At 49.3% G+C, this 16,025-nt stretch overlaps 1 protein-coding gene across 1 annotated transcript; it reads left to right on the forward strand.

Moving 5' to 3' along the window:
• Nucleotides 1-14,479: 14,479 nt before the first annotated feature.
• LOC311377417 (estradiol 17-beta-dehydrogenase 1-like) lies at nt 14,480-15,391 on the forward strand (the record flags this gene model as incomplete). The annotated part of the gene is made up of 3 exons (XM_084491312.1): nt 14,480-14,579; nt 14,802-14,963; nt 15,212-15,391. Coding segments are annotated over exons 1-3 (439 nt in total), but the record flags the coding sequence as incomplete, so codon positions are not given.
• Nucleotides 15,392-16,025: the final 634 nt, after the last annotated feature.

Here is a 16,025-nt window from a genome sequence, read left to right on the forward strand (position 1 = left end):
ACTCAGCATTGGGTCAAGCGTGAAGATTAAAAATGTATCCAGTAAAGAGGAGTTTTAGACATTGATAAACACAAAGAGATCCTTTTTAATTGCAACATTCCACATGTTGCATGTTGTCAACCTACTTACTGACTACAAGTGGAAATGGTCCTTTGGTGAGACCTTTGTCGTTGCTGATTAAGTTACGATTTCGTTACGATTTTGTTTTGTTTCAGCAGCGTATGAACCGAACAGCAGGTTGACGGCCAGCATCCGCATGTCATCAGAGCCGAGGAAAAGGTCAAAGGTCCCCCCCCCCCGCTAATGACTACCTGCTGAAGCGTGCGGTAGGAAGAGTGACTCTGTGTTTGTTTGCGTTGCCGTGGAGACGAGGCAGTGTTTTACACACACACACACACACACACACACACACCCAGCAGACCAACCCTAACAGACACCTACCCTTCTACCCCCACCCCGCCCCTCCACCCTCTCACCCCACCCTGTCTAAGCTCTTCCCCTGAGCTCCGTCTATCATAGTTCACCATCAAGAAATAACAAGACATTTTTTATTCGTGACACATTGTGTGTGTGCATAGAGGAAGCCTTACACTTTGTCCTCTTCTTTTAACAATGGGCATATGCAAGCACTGTTTCCGGGTAGAGTTGGACTTAAACAATGTAAAACACGAACACAGCCTTAGACCATATAGACCTAACACACATACACACGCAGGCACATGCACACCGACGCGCACACACACACACACACACACACACACACACACACACACACACACACATAGGCACTACTTTGTGGCTGCAACCTTGTTTTTGTTTCTTTCATAGAGAAACCATAGTACCGATGGGGGGGGGTGATGCCTTAAACGCGTGCCAAAAGCATATTTTACACAGGGTCGCCTTCGACCACAAAGCCTATAGCGAGGTCTGTGGCCTCACTCAGCAGGAATGATTCAACTTCCATATAATGAAAGGAAGATTGAAACGCACATATACATTCAGCAGTAAAAAAAATGTTTTGTGCGCCGACCACGTTGCCTGTGTATTTTTATCGCTGTGTAATAGTGAAGACTGATTTCCTACTAATTCTTCCGACGGCATATATATATCTGCGTGTCTATCCGTTGGTCATGTTGGTTTATTGTGTGAAAACAGCTCAGCCCCGCGCATTTTAACGCGAGTGTAACATGTCGCTGCCATGTATCTTTGTGTGTGGTGACAGTGGTGAGGGATGACGGAGGGGGGTGGGTGGGTGGGGGGGTGGCGGGGGGGGATTATAGGGTCATAGGTCAGCTATAGCACAACAAGCCTTCTGTCTCCTCTCTTTGCAACTGGCACACTTAGTAAGTCTCCCACAGGGAACAGGTGGCCTGTTTGGACGGTCTTAGACAACTTCCCCCTTCTGTCCCGTTCGACACCAGTAGTGACAGACACAATTTGCCTCATTGTCACCGTCGTCCTTATCATCATCATCATCATCATCATCATCATCGTCGTCATCAAAATCATAAATTATTCATCGGCATTATCGCCAACACTGAAATGATCGAAATAACCGTCGTCATCGTTGAATGCTTGTGACTTGTAGAAATGTTTGGAAGCCACTTTCGTAGTTTGTAGAACATCAGTGACGGTATTGTGTTGAGTGTTGGCTGGGTCCATACAGCTACACCCCCCCCCACCCCCCCACCCAACCCCCAACCCCCTCCTCAACCAGCCTCCTTACTGAGGATTAAGGCCAGTCTGAGAGATGATTTAACAAGAGTCCGGCTCTTTCTATACACTCTCATGGTTTTATGTTCTGTTCTTTCACTGTTTTCCACCCCCGGTACCCCCCCTCAGACCACCCAGTGCGTCACATAGCCCTACGTGTGAGTACATATGTGTCTATGTTACCGTGTATGTATGTGTGTGTGTGTGTGTGTGTGTGCGTCTGTTTGTGTGTGCGAACAACGACCCAAACCACCACCCACTCCAGGACCCTAATGCGATGACTTACAGGCCCCCGTCGGCAGCCTGTAGATCATGTGACCTCACGGACTCGACCGGTGATAAATCTGTCTCCTTTGAAGAGGCGGGGTCTCGTCCCTTCGTGCTTTTCAGCGGATCACGTGACACAATCGGTCCGAGTGACCCAGCTGCCATTCCAGCACCGCTACTGTGAATTAACCTTTGACCCCGCCCCCCCCTCCCGACGACACACACACACACACCTTCCACCCCAAGTACCCTCAGCGCCTGTCAAAACGACACACTGGAACACTTGACAAATACTTGACTTCACGAATACTCTGGCCTCTGCAGCGTCTCGACGTGATGGACCTCTATCTGGGCCCTCGCAGGACTCAATCGAGGCTATAAAGAACGCCGGGCAGGGGTTCAGCTCGAGTCTCCATCGTCACCATGGCGGCAAACGTAAGCTCAGGAGGTGGAGCGGGTTTGGCCGGTGACCCGCAAGGTTGCTGGTTCGATTCCCCTGGCTCCTTCCCCAGCTCAGTGTCCTAAAAGAAAACTGCGTGGCTGACGACGCCGCCGTCGGTGTGTGAAAACGTGTGCATGAATGGGTGAATGTCAGGCGATACCGTGAAGCGCTTTGGGTGGCCTCTTGTTACCAAAAAGCGGTACATAAATGCAGTCCATTTATTATTTACCATCACCAGTTCTCCCGACAGGCTGTGGGACGTGGGGGGTGGAGGGGCGGCACCGCTACATGCTAGGGGATCCCCCCACCACCCCCCCCCCCCCCCCCCCCCCCCCGTCCCCCCACACTATAAAATCAAACCCACCCAACTACCGCCCCGCCGCCCCACACAAAGTAGCACAGAAGGGGATCGCTAAGCTCCATCTGTCCGCTTGCATCCGCGACCCGTCTCTCCCGCTCGATGACAGTGGCAAGCTATCGACGTATTGACTTCTGGGCACAGTGGGGGGGGGGCTGGGGGGCTGGGGGGGGTCAACCCATGGGATTAGATGGCTTTGGATGTTCCCTGTCCTTTACAAACCCCCCCCCCCCCCCGCCCCCCAAAAGCGATCGATACAATCTGCCGTGTGTGTGTGTGTGTTTGTGTGTGTTTGTGTGTGTTCTTTTTCATTCATCCGCTCGCACACATGCCGACACACCGCCGGCCCGTATTGATCCCGGAGCGGAGCCTCCTGCGGGGGCCGACCAGATGTGCCCAGATGCCCCCATTGTTCCCGGGCCTGCCCCTCGGGGGGGGGGGGGGGGGGATATGGAGGAACCAGCGTCACAGTCGGACGGGTTGGGGTTGGGTGGGTGGGAGGGGGGGCAGGGTAGGGTGGGTGGGTGGGTGGGTGGGTGGGGATTTGTTTAACCACCAGCTGCCCTTTGACCCCTCCCCCCCCCCCTTCAGGCCTTCATAACTCTGACCTCAGCGCGCGTCAGGGGTCTCCTCACACACCCCCTGGAAAACAGAGAGAGGGTGTGTGTGTGAGTGTGTGTGTGTGTGTGTGTGTGTGCGTGTGTGTGTGTGTGTGTATCGACAGTGTCTGCGGCTGTAACGATTGTGCGATGTCGCATGGACACTGGGGGAAGAGGGGGGGAGGGTGGGGGGTGAGGGGGGGGGGGAATATGCAGCGACCGCGTGCTGGGGTCTGGCTGCCCTGCTGACGCACGTTGCCCAGACCACCAGGAATCTGCTGCGGGGGCCGTCAGAGTCCAGAGGCCCCTGACACCCCCGGGGGCCCCCCGGCACCAGGGTACGTGGAGATGCCAGTCATAACACTTGCTGGGAAAATTGGAACTGTCAAATCAATCCCTTCCTGACGTTCGGTTTCAGAGAAAAAATATTCCCATTTCATCACCGGATAAAATAGTGATGATGGTGGTTGGGATCGTATTCGGAGAAGAAAAGGACACCAAAGCGGGTATTTTTGGGGGTATGTGTTTAATGAGGAGAGCAGTGTGTGTGTGTGTGTGTGTGTGTGTGTGTGTGATCAAAGAGACAGAGACTCAACAGCAGTAACATGACCTGGCACAAGTCGTAAGCAGAGAGCGTGACAAGAGAAGATGAAGATGAACAGTTATATTTACCATTTGGTTTCTCATGCTCATACAAACACACATACATGCATACATACACACATACATACATTCATACATACATACATACATTCATACATACATACATTCATACACACATACATACATTCATACTGTACATACATACATACAAACATACATAAATACGTTCTACAGGACCTGAAACTGTTCACAGTTTTAGGCAGTAATCCTGTTACATCATTTAAATTGTTCACCTGAATTTGTGGTTGGGTGGGATTTGTATTTGTAGTTTTATGCCAAAACGGAGGTTCCTGTAAGCTTATATGTGTGTAATGTGGTTCATTTGTATTTTTGTATTGTCTCTGTGTGTAACCACAATGTATTGTTCTAAAATTCAATTTTAATTTCAATGATTCTCCCTTGGTTAAATGGTTAAATAAAACAAATCCGTACTAGCCCATCGTCACCCTCTTAAACTAATGGCCTAACTCATATTTTCAAGTTGTTCAGAAAACTGAAAAAACTGAACCATATATAGAGTATAATATACTCTTGAAAATATGACTTAGGCCATTACTTTAAGAGGGTGATGACATAAAGCAGCTCTTTTTGTATTTCTCTTCCCCAGCACTGGGTGAGTTAAAGAAGACAGGCAGCGCTCTCACATCACTTCCGATGTTGTTTGGTTGACAGTTTCAGGACGTGGTCTGAAAGGGGGGGCAGACAGAGCCTGCATCAGCCGCGGACAACGATGGCCCCCGCGATAACATCGTGGGATAACGTCACATTTCAGGACCTTTTCGGAGGGACCCGGCAGCCCGGGCAGCCCGGCGACTGATGTTGCCCAGGGTTCAAAGGTCAAATCCCCCCTCCTCTCTCGCCCCCCCTGTCCCTATGACGTCTTGGACTCCCTAGAACGCAACCCACCGGCCCACAGCGAGAGAGGGAGAGAGAGGAAACTCCCTAACCAACGAGGCATTTATATAACCAGAAAATAATGATAATAATTGAACCCCCACAATATCATTTGTCACTCCTGGTGCAGTCTTGAGCATTGCAACCACTATCTGCTAACTGTTTTAAACTCTCCATTCAAAACCCCCAAATGATAGGTTCGGGGGTAATAATTACTACATATGGGGAAATAAAAGTTGCCAGAGAAATATTCCACAAAGATACAGCTGAGCAATGTCTTCTCTGGGTGAAAGCACTTCTACAGCTATCGGAGCGACGTGCTTCCTAACATACACCAGTGACGCTGTTGTTGCTGTGGGTATTGATGATATCGACCTTTACTCTGTGGCCTCATCACCAAGGCACGTGGCTCCGTGAACCTGTTTAGCACAGGGACCAGAGATCACTCTTGAATCATAAAGCTGCTGTTGAACTTTAGTTTTAAACTCACGGATGACTCATTGACGACGTTTCTGTAAAATAATATTGTAAATAATAGTTTTTAGTCACTTCCATGCGCGCCTTTTATTGCATATAACACGGAACATGGTTGTAACACATTGTTTAAAATTTTTTTTACCAAAAATATAAGCCTGTTTTAAGTATCAGGTTGGCTATAAACAGGGTGTGGTTAGCACGTAGGAGTCGTCCGGGAGCAGCTGTACTGTTCGGACTTGGCTCTGTGTCTGTGTCATTTCTACAGAAGGAAGTAATGCTCAGGCGTGATAAGACCCATATGCCTCTCATGGAATGTTCCTTAATGTGCATCCTTTGCTCCCGGCACAGAGGCGAACACGCGCGCGACGAAAAACGGATGCACACATGATCGGTTACGGTGTCACTTTCTGTTACAAAGCCTGAATTTCCGGCACAACTGTGAAAAGAAAAGGGAACATTTACATTTCATATGTACGTAATGAAAAATATTTTTTTTTACACCAGAGGACGCAAAACTTGTAACGATATGGTTCCGCCTGGCTGAAGTACACTCCTCCATAGCAGAAATAAAATATTGGTTGCGTGGTAAGCTACCACGGCTACAGCTCCAGAATAAAGATGACCTTGTGCCGTGCTTGAGTACACCCCTATTATTATTATTATTATTATTATTATTATTATTATTATGATCAGGACGTGGTCATCTAATCCAGTACGAAGCCAGAACTGAAAGGCCACAGCATAGGCTGGAGTCATCAGAAACACAGCAGAGACTTTGACAGAGGCTACTATTCAATAATCACGACGCCACGACTCTTAGATCTCCTCTGGACTCAAACAATATAATTAACGCTTAAGAAAACACACGAGGACACAACAATAAGGCGCTCAGCACAGTGATGGACGCGCAGCGTGTCATTGCTTAGGGATAGAAACCGATTATGAAAACAAGTTTTACATCGCCGGGAGAAAGTGGTGGAGTAGTTTCACCTGTGACGACCTGACCTGTGTTTCTCCCCTGATCTATTCTCATGCCGTCATCAACAGATTGGCGGGCATGTCTGTGTCCAATCAGAAGTCACAACAACAACCAAACCTGAATAGGTTCAGAATGAAGACGAGTGACATTTTTTCAGTCATGCCAGGGGCTGGAAAAAAAAAAAATGTTTGTTTAGGCAACAGTACAATGAAATGCTCTCCTGACTGTGGGAAAGTGCCGCTGCTTGGACTGTTGCCTAACTGCATGTGCATTAGAGAGACTGTTATTGAGCATTTAACGCCCATTGGCATGTAGCGCAGTTATAAGCTATGCTATGTCTCTATAAGGACGTCCCTGGCTTCTGAGGGGTGAGGCCATGGTGACAACGCATCAGGAGGAATGCATGACACAGATTCCCGTAATCATTATGTTTTATTTATTTTTAATTTTTTTTCACAGCTTTCCAAGGCAACCTTCGCTCACAGACGAGGTGTCATCCAAAAAGGCTGCTCCCCGCGCAAGTCCGAGTCGGTCAAGCGCCATGAGCGTAGGTGGGCTGTCCTCGCCGAAACAATGGAGGTGCAGAGAGCCTGAGCCCCTCCTCTTCCGGTGGAACACCGTGGGAACTTATTTCCGAAAAAGTATGTACGGAATTTAATGGCGAGAGACCAATCGGTTTCAGATCCTGTTATGTAAAACACATGACGTTGGTCCATTTAAAAAATATATATATATTGACAACAAGCCGACGTCGTGGCTTACAAAATGATCTTTTGAAATGGACAAATCTCATGTGCGTGTAAATCGATCGAAAACGGGTCAAAAACACATTCGTCCCCCGTCGCCGTTGACTACAGTCCTTGTTTTTTTTTTTTGTCCTTGAGGCTCTCTATTGTGGTGAAGTAAGGTACAGCTAACTCCCAGCAGACCCTGGCCGTCTTGCATTGTGTGTGTGTGTGTGTGTGTGTGTGTGTGTGTGTGTGTGTGTGTGTGTGTGTGTGTGTGTGAGTGTGTGTATTGTGCAGGTTTTCAGCAGCATGGGGAAGAACATCCGTCGAGTGACACCAGGCATAGACTTGAAGTAGTGTAAAGGCTGGGGGGGCACGTATGTCTACACTGCATGTGCAGATGTGAAACTGGTGTGCAGTATCAGTGTGACTGTGGGTGTGGGTGTGTACGTGTGTGTGTGTGTGTGTGTGTGTGTGTGGTTTTCTTTGCTACAGTGCTAATACTCGTCTAGACATTTGATCAGATTTGATGTTTTCAAGTGCGAAAGTGCTTTTGAGCAGGCATTGTCCTACTGCGACAATGTGCGTACTGAATGAAGGTCTAGACGAGCGATAGCAGAGTGGATAAGCAACGCGGAGGTGGTGAAGAATTACTGGGATGGAAAAAACAAAACAATTTGCTTTGAAAGCTTTTTGGCACACTCTCTCCGGCCCGAGATTGGCAGGGTTTTTAAACGGCATACCACACCAGGTTCGTTGAGTCAACTGCCGTGCATTCGCACTCCTCCCCCTCGTTTACACTTCAAGTTCCCCACATCACAGGTGACCTAGTCATGCGTGAGGAATCTGGAATTCCTCGCCAACTGACACACACACACACACACACACACACACACACACACACACACCTGGGCAAAGGGAACAAGACCACACAGCGAAACCAGGAGAGCAATCTCAAACGGCTGAATAATCCACGACCCAGCACGCTATACTGGGACTCATAACGCCCTCCGACCACGCGATAGCTCTATTAAACACGCGACGACGCTCGAGATAGAGTTTCATAATCGCCATAGTCCCCTTTCCCACAACAGAGGGATGAAACACGGGCCTGTCCTGAATTGCCTCGGTGTGGGATATTGTCTCAAACCGTACGTATTGATCTCGATCGATTTTCCTGTCTTCATATATTATCTGGAGTGGGAGTGGGAGATGATGTGGGGAGAGAGCCCTGGGATCTGTTTGTACCTGTCAACCTGGCCCATAGCCTCTTCCTTATCATCATCATCATCATCATCTTCATCTTCGGCATCCTCGTTCGCACAGCTGCGAAAGGTATGCAGGAGCAGGAGAGTGTCCTCCGGTGAACTCCACCGGGCCTGTGACTTACTTAGCCGTCGGGGCTCTGTCTCTCAAACATATTTCTATCATGACTGTGAAAGAACCACACATGCCGATTCATTTCTAATCTAATTCAAAGCAATCTAGATGACGGGCAAATTGAAACGTGTCAAATGGGCAAAATTCGAAGAGGCAGGAGTAGACTCAAAATATCAAATGACCAAAACTAAAGGATCGATAGGAAAAAGAGAGAGGGGCGAGAGAGAGAGAGAGAGAGGGAGAGCGATAGAAAGAGGGAGTGGGTGAGAGAGATAAAGAGAGAGAGTGTGACTGAGAGATAGAAATAGAGAGTGTGAGAGAGAGTAGATATGAGAGAGAGAGAGAGAGAGAGAGAGAGAGAGAGAAAAGAGAGCGAACAAGAGAAAACGAGAGATAGAAAGAGAGAGAGAAACCCCTAGCGTCGGCTCTGGTCGTGTTGGGGACTGTTGGTCACACACAGCCCCTAGGGCGGTGGACTCCTGAGGACATAGAGAGCGAGAGAGAGAGAGAGAGAGAGAGAGAGAGGAGAGAGAGAGAGAGAGAGAGAGAGAGAGAGAGAGAGAGAGAGAGAACATTTCCCATGACTCTCCACCATCTCCGTCCACTTCCTGCCGCTCCGGGGCCCTGTACACAAACTTGGGCGATGTGGAATGCGGCCCAATGGTTTCTAGCCCTTTGCCCCCCCCCGGGGGAAGCTGACGGCTGACGCACATAACCCCCCCCCCCAGAATAAATACTAATAAACACGAGTCCAGCTGGCAGCTCCATCCTGCATGTCTTTCATACATCGTTTCAAACGTCACCCCCTCGTATCGCTGCCTCTGGGAAACTGTACGTTATGTAAATGATGAGCTACCCCCCCCCCCCTGGCTGACCCGCGACCCGACCCTGCAGACCAGCAGGTCGGTTGAACGCGACCCCCAGACGTCTCCATGTGCTCTCTGGGATTATGGACGGTCCTCCTTTTCTGTTTTCCCGTCAAGGCTTTTTGCTAGCTCCCTGAATTAGTCCGTCGTCACATGCATCATGCCCTCTGACAAACCCATCCCTCAGTTTTTATTTTCGTTACGTTTACGACCCACACGGGGCAACCCAAAGAAAAATGAGTATGAAAATGTATTTGCTCCATGATACTGTATTTGTGTGTTCATCTGTGTGTGTGTGTGATTGGTTGTGTGTGCGCGCACATGTGTGTGTGTGTGTGTGTGTGTGTGTGTGTGTGTGTGTGTGTGTGTGTGTGTGTGTGTGTACACACTCACAGCCATCCCATAGTTTCCGCACACAATCTCTTATTTCTGCCGTGATGACTTTAGCAGGGGGCGGCGAGGGCCCGTGGGCGTGTGTGAGCTTGTGAATGAAGTCGTGCATGTTTCTCAGGATCTTCCATTCCGCTTTAACGGCTTTCTTTCGCCCTATAGGTAGCGCCGTATTACGTGTTTAATGTGCGGGCCTGCAGAGCAATCACTCCTGGGTTAGCGTCGTCGTGGCAACGCAAACTGTGCGTTTATATCAAATGCGTAAGATACTTAAATTGTCGGCCAACATACCATATGCATTGCACTCACACAATGCGTGCACCCACACACTTATGTACAAATGCACACACACACACACACACGCACACACGCACACACACACACACACACGCGCACGCACACACACACACACACACACACACACACACACACACACCAAGAAATGACAACCAAGAAACTGGTATGAAAGTAAGATCCCCCAAAAGTTTCCGTCAGCGCAGACAGGAAATAGTAAACTTTTTATCACAGAGTTCTCTCTCATGAAGGATTAGTTTCATAGCGGTAATAATTAAACGTTTGAAGGAACACATGCAGTGAATCAGCTGTACGCTCTACGAAGCACATCTTCCAATCAATACAACTTGAGTCCCTGGTTCACTTCAGACCTTCAGCGGTGCAACAGACAAGCCCCTGGGTTTTGCAAAGGTCTTGTAGTAACCAGTTCAACCAAACGGCGGTTTAACCCTCACCTCTTCTCGCACGTGAAACTACGCCGTCTCAGTTCCCTGAACCCTGCGCACCACAGAGCTCCGGCTCACACGCACAGCTCCTCTCACATCCGCTGGATGACAGGCCGCGTGTGTGTGTGCGTGTGTGTGTGCGTGCATGCATGTGTGTGGGCGTGCGTGTGTGTGTGTGTGTGTGTGTATGTGCGTGCCTGCGTGTGTGTGTGTGTGCTACATCAGGATCTGGTGTGAGAACACAGACCTTGCACTGTGTGTCAGTCTGTGTGTCTGTCTGTGTCTGTCTCTGTCTGTCTGTCTGTGTGTGTGTGTGTGTCTGTGTGCGCGCGTGTGTGTGTGTGTGTGTGACAATTGTACATGCTATAATCCATTTTTTTCCTCTGTCTGGTAGCGGGGCGACTCAGTGTGACTCAGTGCAAACGAGGGGCAAAGCCCTGGAGGGTGGAGGCTGTGAATGAGTTGATTCAGCGGGGGGCTGGTGGTGGGGGGGCGGGGGGGGGGGGGGGTGGAGTGTGTGAGCGAGGACACAGCAGGACTTGTCCTCCACTGTCGCACGCCCTCCGTTCCCCAAACATGAGACGGGCTACCTGTGGAGGTGGTCCAACACAACACCCCCCCCCCCCACCCCAACCCGCTCCTCCTTCAGGACGGAAACAACACGTGTACACACACACACGCGCGCGCACGCACACACGCACACACACACACACACACACACGCACACACACACGCATGCACGTACGTAGGCACATACACATACATGTGCGTTCACTCACACACATGCACGTACGTACGCACACACATACACATACATATGCGCCTGCAAACACACACGCACACGCAGTGTCACCCACACACGCACACACACACACACACACACACCAACACACAAACAAACACACGTGTGCGCATGTACACACACACACACACACACACACACACACACACACACACACACAAACACACACACATTTAGTCACTAACACACACACATATACACACGAGATACACACTGACATATACACACACACACACACACCGAGTTAGACGCAGGGGGCATTCTGTCTGTCCCTCGTGCCAGACTAGGGACTAAAGGTGACCGTTCCTTCATGATCTCTGTGAAACCGTCTTCCACCTCCGATATGGTCTTTCCTTTCTGTTCAGGGTTTCAAAAACATCTTCAACCCACTTGTTCAGACCATTTTCTCATTAAAACCGTGGTCCTTTTCTTCACTGTAGTATGTTTATGCGTGTTTCTGTCCTGTCCTCATTGTATATTATGGTTTCATGTATCGTGACATTTGTTGTTATGAATCCATTCTGTTGAGCACTATTTTTAATGGAAAAGGTGCTACATAAATAAAGCCTTACTTACTTACCCCCACACACACTCACGCACGCACACACACACACGCACACACGCACACACATGCACACACACACGCACACACACACACACACACAGGAGCACACACGCACATCAGGGTCTTGTCATCCATTCACATCTGTGGAGGCTTCCAGAGGTTTGTTTACTTCTGGCGTTACGGGGGGCTTGTCTTTCAGAGAAGTATATCAAGGCTGCCCCCCCACCCCCCCGTCACACACACACACACACACACACACACACACATTCCTGTGCTAAGCGAAGTAGCAGCTCTGGACTAGAGGGGCTAGCATCAGGCCACACTCTATACTGCACAACAGAGATGTGGAGCCAGGCGGGAGGCAGCCAACATGCTGACACTAACATATTCAGAGGGAAAACCAGGCGGGAAAAAGAGAGGTAGCCTTACTTTGTTTTTGTTTTGTTTTTTTTAATCTCCGGGCTGAGCAATTGTTTTTGCATAATCAGCACAATGGAGTTCACACACTGCACACACGCACGCGCGCACGCATGCACACACGCACGCACGCACACCCACGCACACACACACACCCACGCGCGCACACCCACGCGCACACACACACACACACACATACTCTCAACCACACACATGCACACTAAACCATACACACACACGCACACACACAGACACACACACACACCCACACGCACATACCCTCAACCACACACATGCACACACAACCACACATACACACACACACACACACACACACACACACACACACACACACGCACACACACACACACACACACACACACACACAGTACACGCACACACACACACACACACACACACAGTACACGCACACACACACACACACACACACACACACACACACAGTAAACGCACACACACACACACACACACACACACACACACACACAGTACACGCACACACATGGATAGAATTCACCACCTGCACTGCAGTATCTTCACAGGCCTTGAAGGCATATCTGGAGCCAGAAGCCTCCCATACTAAAAACCCCACCGAGTTGAAGCATCCAGTAAAATAGCTTTATGTTACTGCATCGTCAATCACGTTTGTGGTGCATCCTTTTGATATTGGAGTGGACTTTACGTTGGACTGCTGCCAATCAGCGCTTTTATTTGACAAACTGGGAGGAAAACTGCTGTTCGCCTCGCATCCAACTGTAGAAGGAATGCCTTCCGAATCAGGCCTCCGAAGTAGAGGCTGCTGAAGGGCTGCTCAATAGGATGAGCAAAGCCAGCTGGACTGCAGTCCCTGTACAGCCTCACAGGGACAGACAGACGGACGGACATGACAAGCAGTGAGGAGTGGAAAGGGGGCTATTGGCTGCGGGAGACGAAATCCTTAACAGGAAGAACGGGGTGAAGTGGGTCCAAGTTGACCAAAGCCAACACAAACGGGAATATCGTGTACTCATTCGTTCATTCATGGAAGGTATGCAGAAAGGTTAAATCAATATCAATAAGAGATAGGAAGAGGTAGGCCTAACCGAAAGTTATGTCTGAAACACCAGTTTTTCTTTGGTGAAATATATTTGCACATATTTTAAGTGAAAGACCCTTTGGATGGAAATATCTCCTGAATCTGAATCATTTTTGCTTGACATAAAGGCCCATTCTACTATTTAAATTGTTGTAAGGCCAAACCCCTGCTACAACTTTCTCAATGTAAGCCTGGGAAAATATTTAAGGAAGTCGATAAATATGTGACAGTGATAAAAAAAAAAAACCCACACAGGGCAAGCATTTCCCGCCTCCGTTCCCCAACCAAAGAGCATTGTGTCAGTTTCTGGCAACTCTCAACGTGATTGCCTTCATGCGTCCATTCCATGGTCGTGGTTTTATGCGACTGCTTAATAATGTATTGTTTTGCTGCCATCTGCCGGTACAAATCGGTATTTAAGAAGAAAGTTTGGACGCGTATAGGCCCATGTATACAGACCATGGTATATGGACGAGAATACAGACACATTCACAATCACTTTGCCAAACATGCATTCATAAAATGTACCCAACGTATTCATGTTATATTTCAAAGTGATTGAATGAGACATTTTCAAGCAGCAGCCCAAATAAAACAACTAGTCAGAGGTTGCTTACCGTTAAAGGCATGACAACCTAAACTCGACCGGAGATCGTCAAAACACAGAGACAAGTGACTAATAAGCAAAAAACCCTGAGAAACAGAGACGGCCACAACAGTTCCCACACAGCTGCAGCCCAGTATACCCTATAGGAACAGCCAGCGGCGGCGTTCAAGGTTGTACAATGTTCAAGGTCGTGTAATGACCACACCATCTCCTTGTGATAAAAAAAAACAACAAAAAAACAGGGAGAGATTGGCTGGGAAAATGAGATGTTTAGGTATACAGGTGGCCTTGTGGCGGTGGGGAATGTGAAAACACAAAGGAGGAGGAGGAGGAGGAGGAGGAGGAGGAGGAGGAGAGGGAGAAAAGGAAGGATATGTTCCCACCTGCACCATCCTGGTCTCTATATCCCGGAGAGGCCTCTTCGTCTCTTCGTCCCACTGCCCCTGAGGCTACGGTGAACGCGGTGGACGCGCGGCTGGAGGTCGGAGACTCTGGCGCCATGGAGAAGAAGGTGGTGCTGATCACGGGCTGCTCGTCGGGGATCGGCCTGAGCCTGGCCGTGCGCTTAGCCTCAGACCCAGAGAAGACGTACAAAGGTAGGGTCCGCACCGCCCATACGGCGGTTTAACGCCGAGGGCATTAAGCGCTCTCACGCAAGAACACACTGCATTAAAAATAGATATATCAAACCAAAACAAATCAATGCATGATTTTTTATACATTTATTTTGTATTCCCGTTTTTTTTTTTTAATGAAAAACAAACTTGAATACATTTTTAATCACGCGATGGTCTTGGTCTCGTCACACCGCGCCACAGTCTACGCCACGATGAGGAACCTGGCCAAGAAGGAGCGTCTGCTGGGCTGCGTCAAGGACCTGCACAGGGACACGCTGGACATCCTGCAGATGGACGTCACCAACCCGCAGTCCGTCCTGGAGGCCCGGGACAGGGTGGTGGAGAAGCGGGTGGACATCTTGGGTAGGGGTTGCCATTGTGTGTGTGTGTGTGTGTGTGGTGTGTGTGTGTCGTGTGTCTGTGTGTGTCAAAGGCACATAACACGGCGGGTAATTCTGAGCCATTTAATTCTCAAGACAAGGAACACGTCATCTATGCATGGTAGGTATAACACAATGAAAACAAAGCAGAAGTACACAACGAGGACATGAATCAAAGGCAGATGTGTGTGTGTGTGTGTGTGTGTGTGTGTGTGTGTGTGTGTGTCTCAGTGTGTAACGCGGGAGTGGGGCTGATCGGGCCCCTGGAGGCCCAGAGCCTGGACACCATGAGGCAGATCCTGGAGGTCAACCTGCTGGGGACCATCCAGACCATCCAGGCCTTCCTGCCCGACATGAAGGCCCGGTGCCAGGGTCGCATCCTGGTGACGGGCAGCGTCGGTGGGCTGCACGGTGAGAGACCCACCCTGTGTCAGCGGAGGAGGAGGAGGAGGGGTCCCTGGGGCATCGGAATCACAATCACAATCAGTATGCACACGTACAAGGAAGGTGTTGACTCTCTTGAACAGTTAGACGTATGCAAAATAGACACTACGCAACATGAATACATATACAGACATAAGGCTGTGTACTAAAGTCCCATCATTATTAAAGATCCCATATCATGCTTATTTTAGGGTTACTAATTGCATTTGGGGGTACTACTAGAAAAGGGTTACGTGCCTGTGTTTTAGAAATACCCGTTATTATTCTCACACTGTTCATTCCTGCAAAAAACAATTTCAGTCAGCGTCTTTCAAAAGCGGTCAGATTTGCATCATGTCGCATTAAGGCCCCCCCACTTTCCGAGTAGCCCAGTCTGCTGTGATTGGTCGAGTGCTTTGCGCCTGCGTCGGCATTCACCCCCCCTGAGAAGTTGTAAACATTGCGGGTGGGTAGCCGGGAGGCGGGACTTCTGCACTTCAGCACCGCCCACTGCCCTCTGACGTCACACTGTTACAGTAAAGTCCTGAGCGCAAACAAGCTGATTCACGCACTTATTGAGGGGGCTTTTATCGCAGGAGCGAATACTCCCCCTGGCTCTGAC

Source organism: Micromesistius poutassou (assembly GCF_964030765.1).
Source record: "Micromesistius poutassou genome assembly, contig: SCAFFOLD_5455, whole genome shotgun sequence".
Lineage (NCBI taxonomy): Eukaryota > Metazoa > Chordata > Actinopteri > Gadiformes > Gadidae > Micromesistius > Micromesistius poutassou.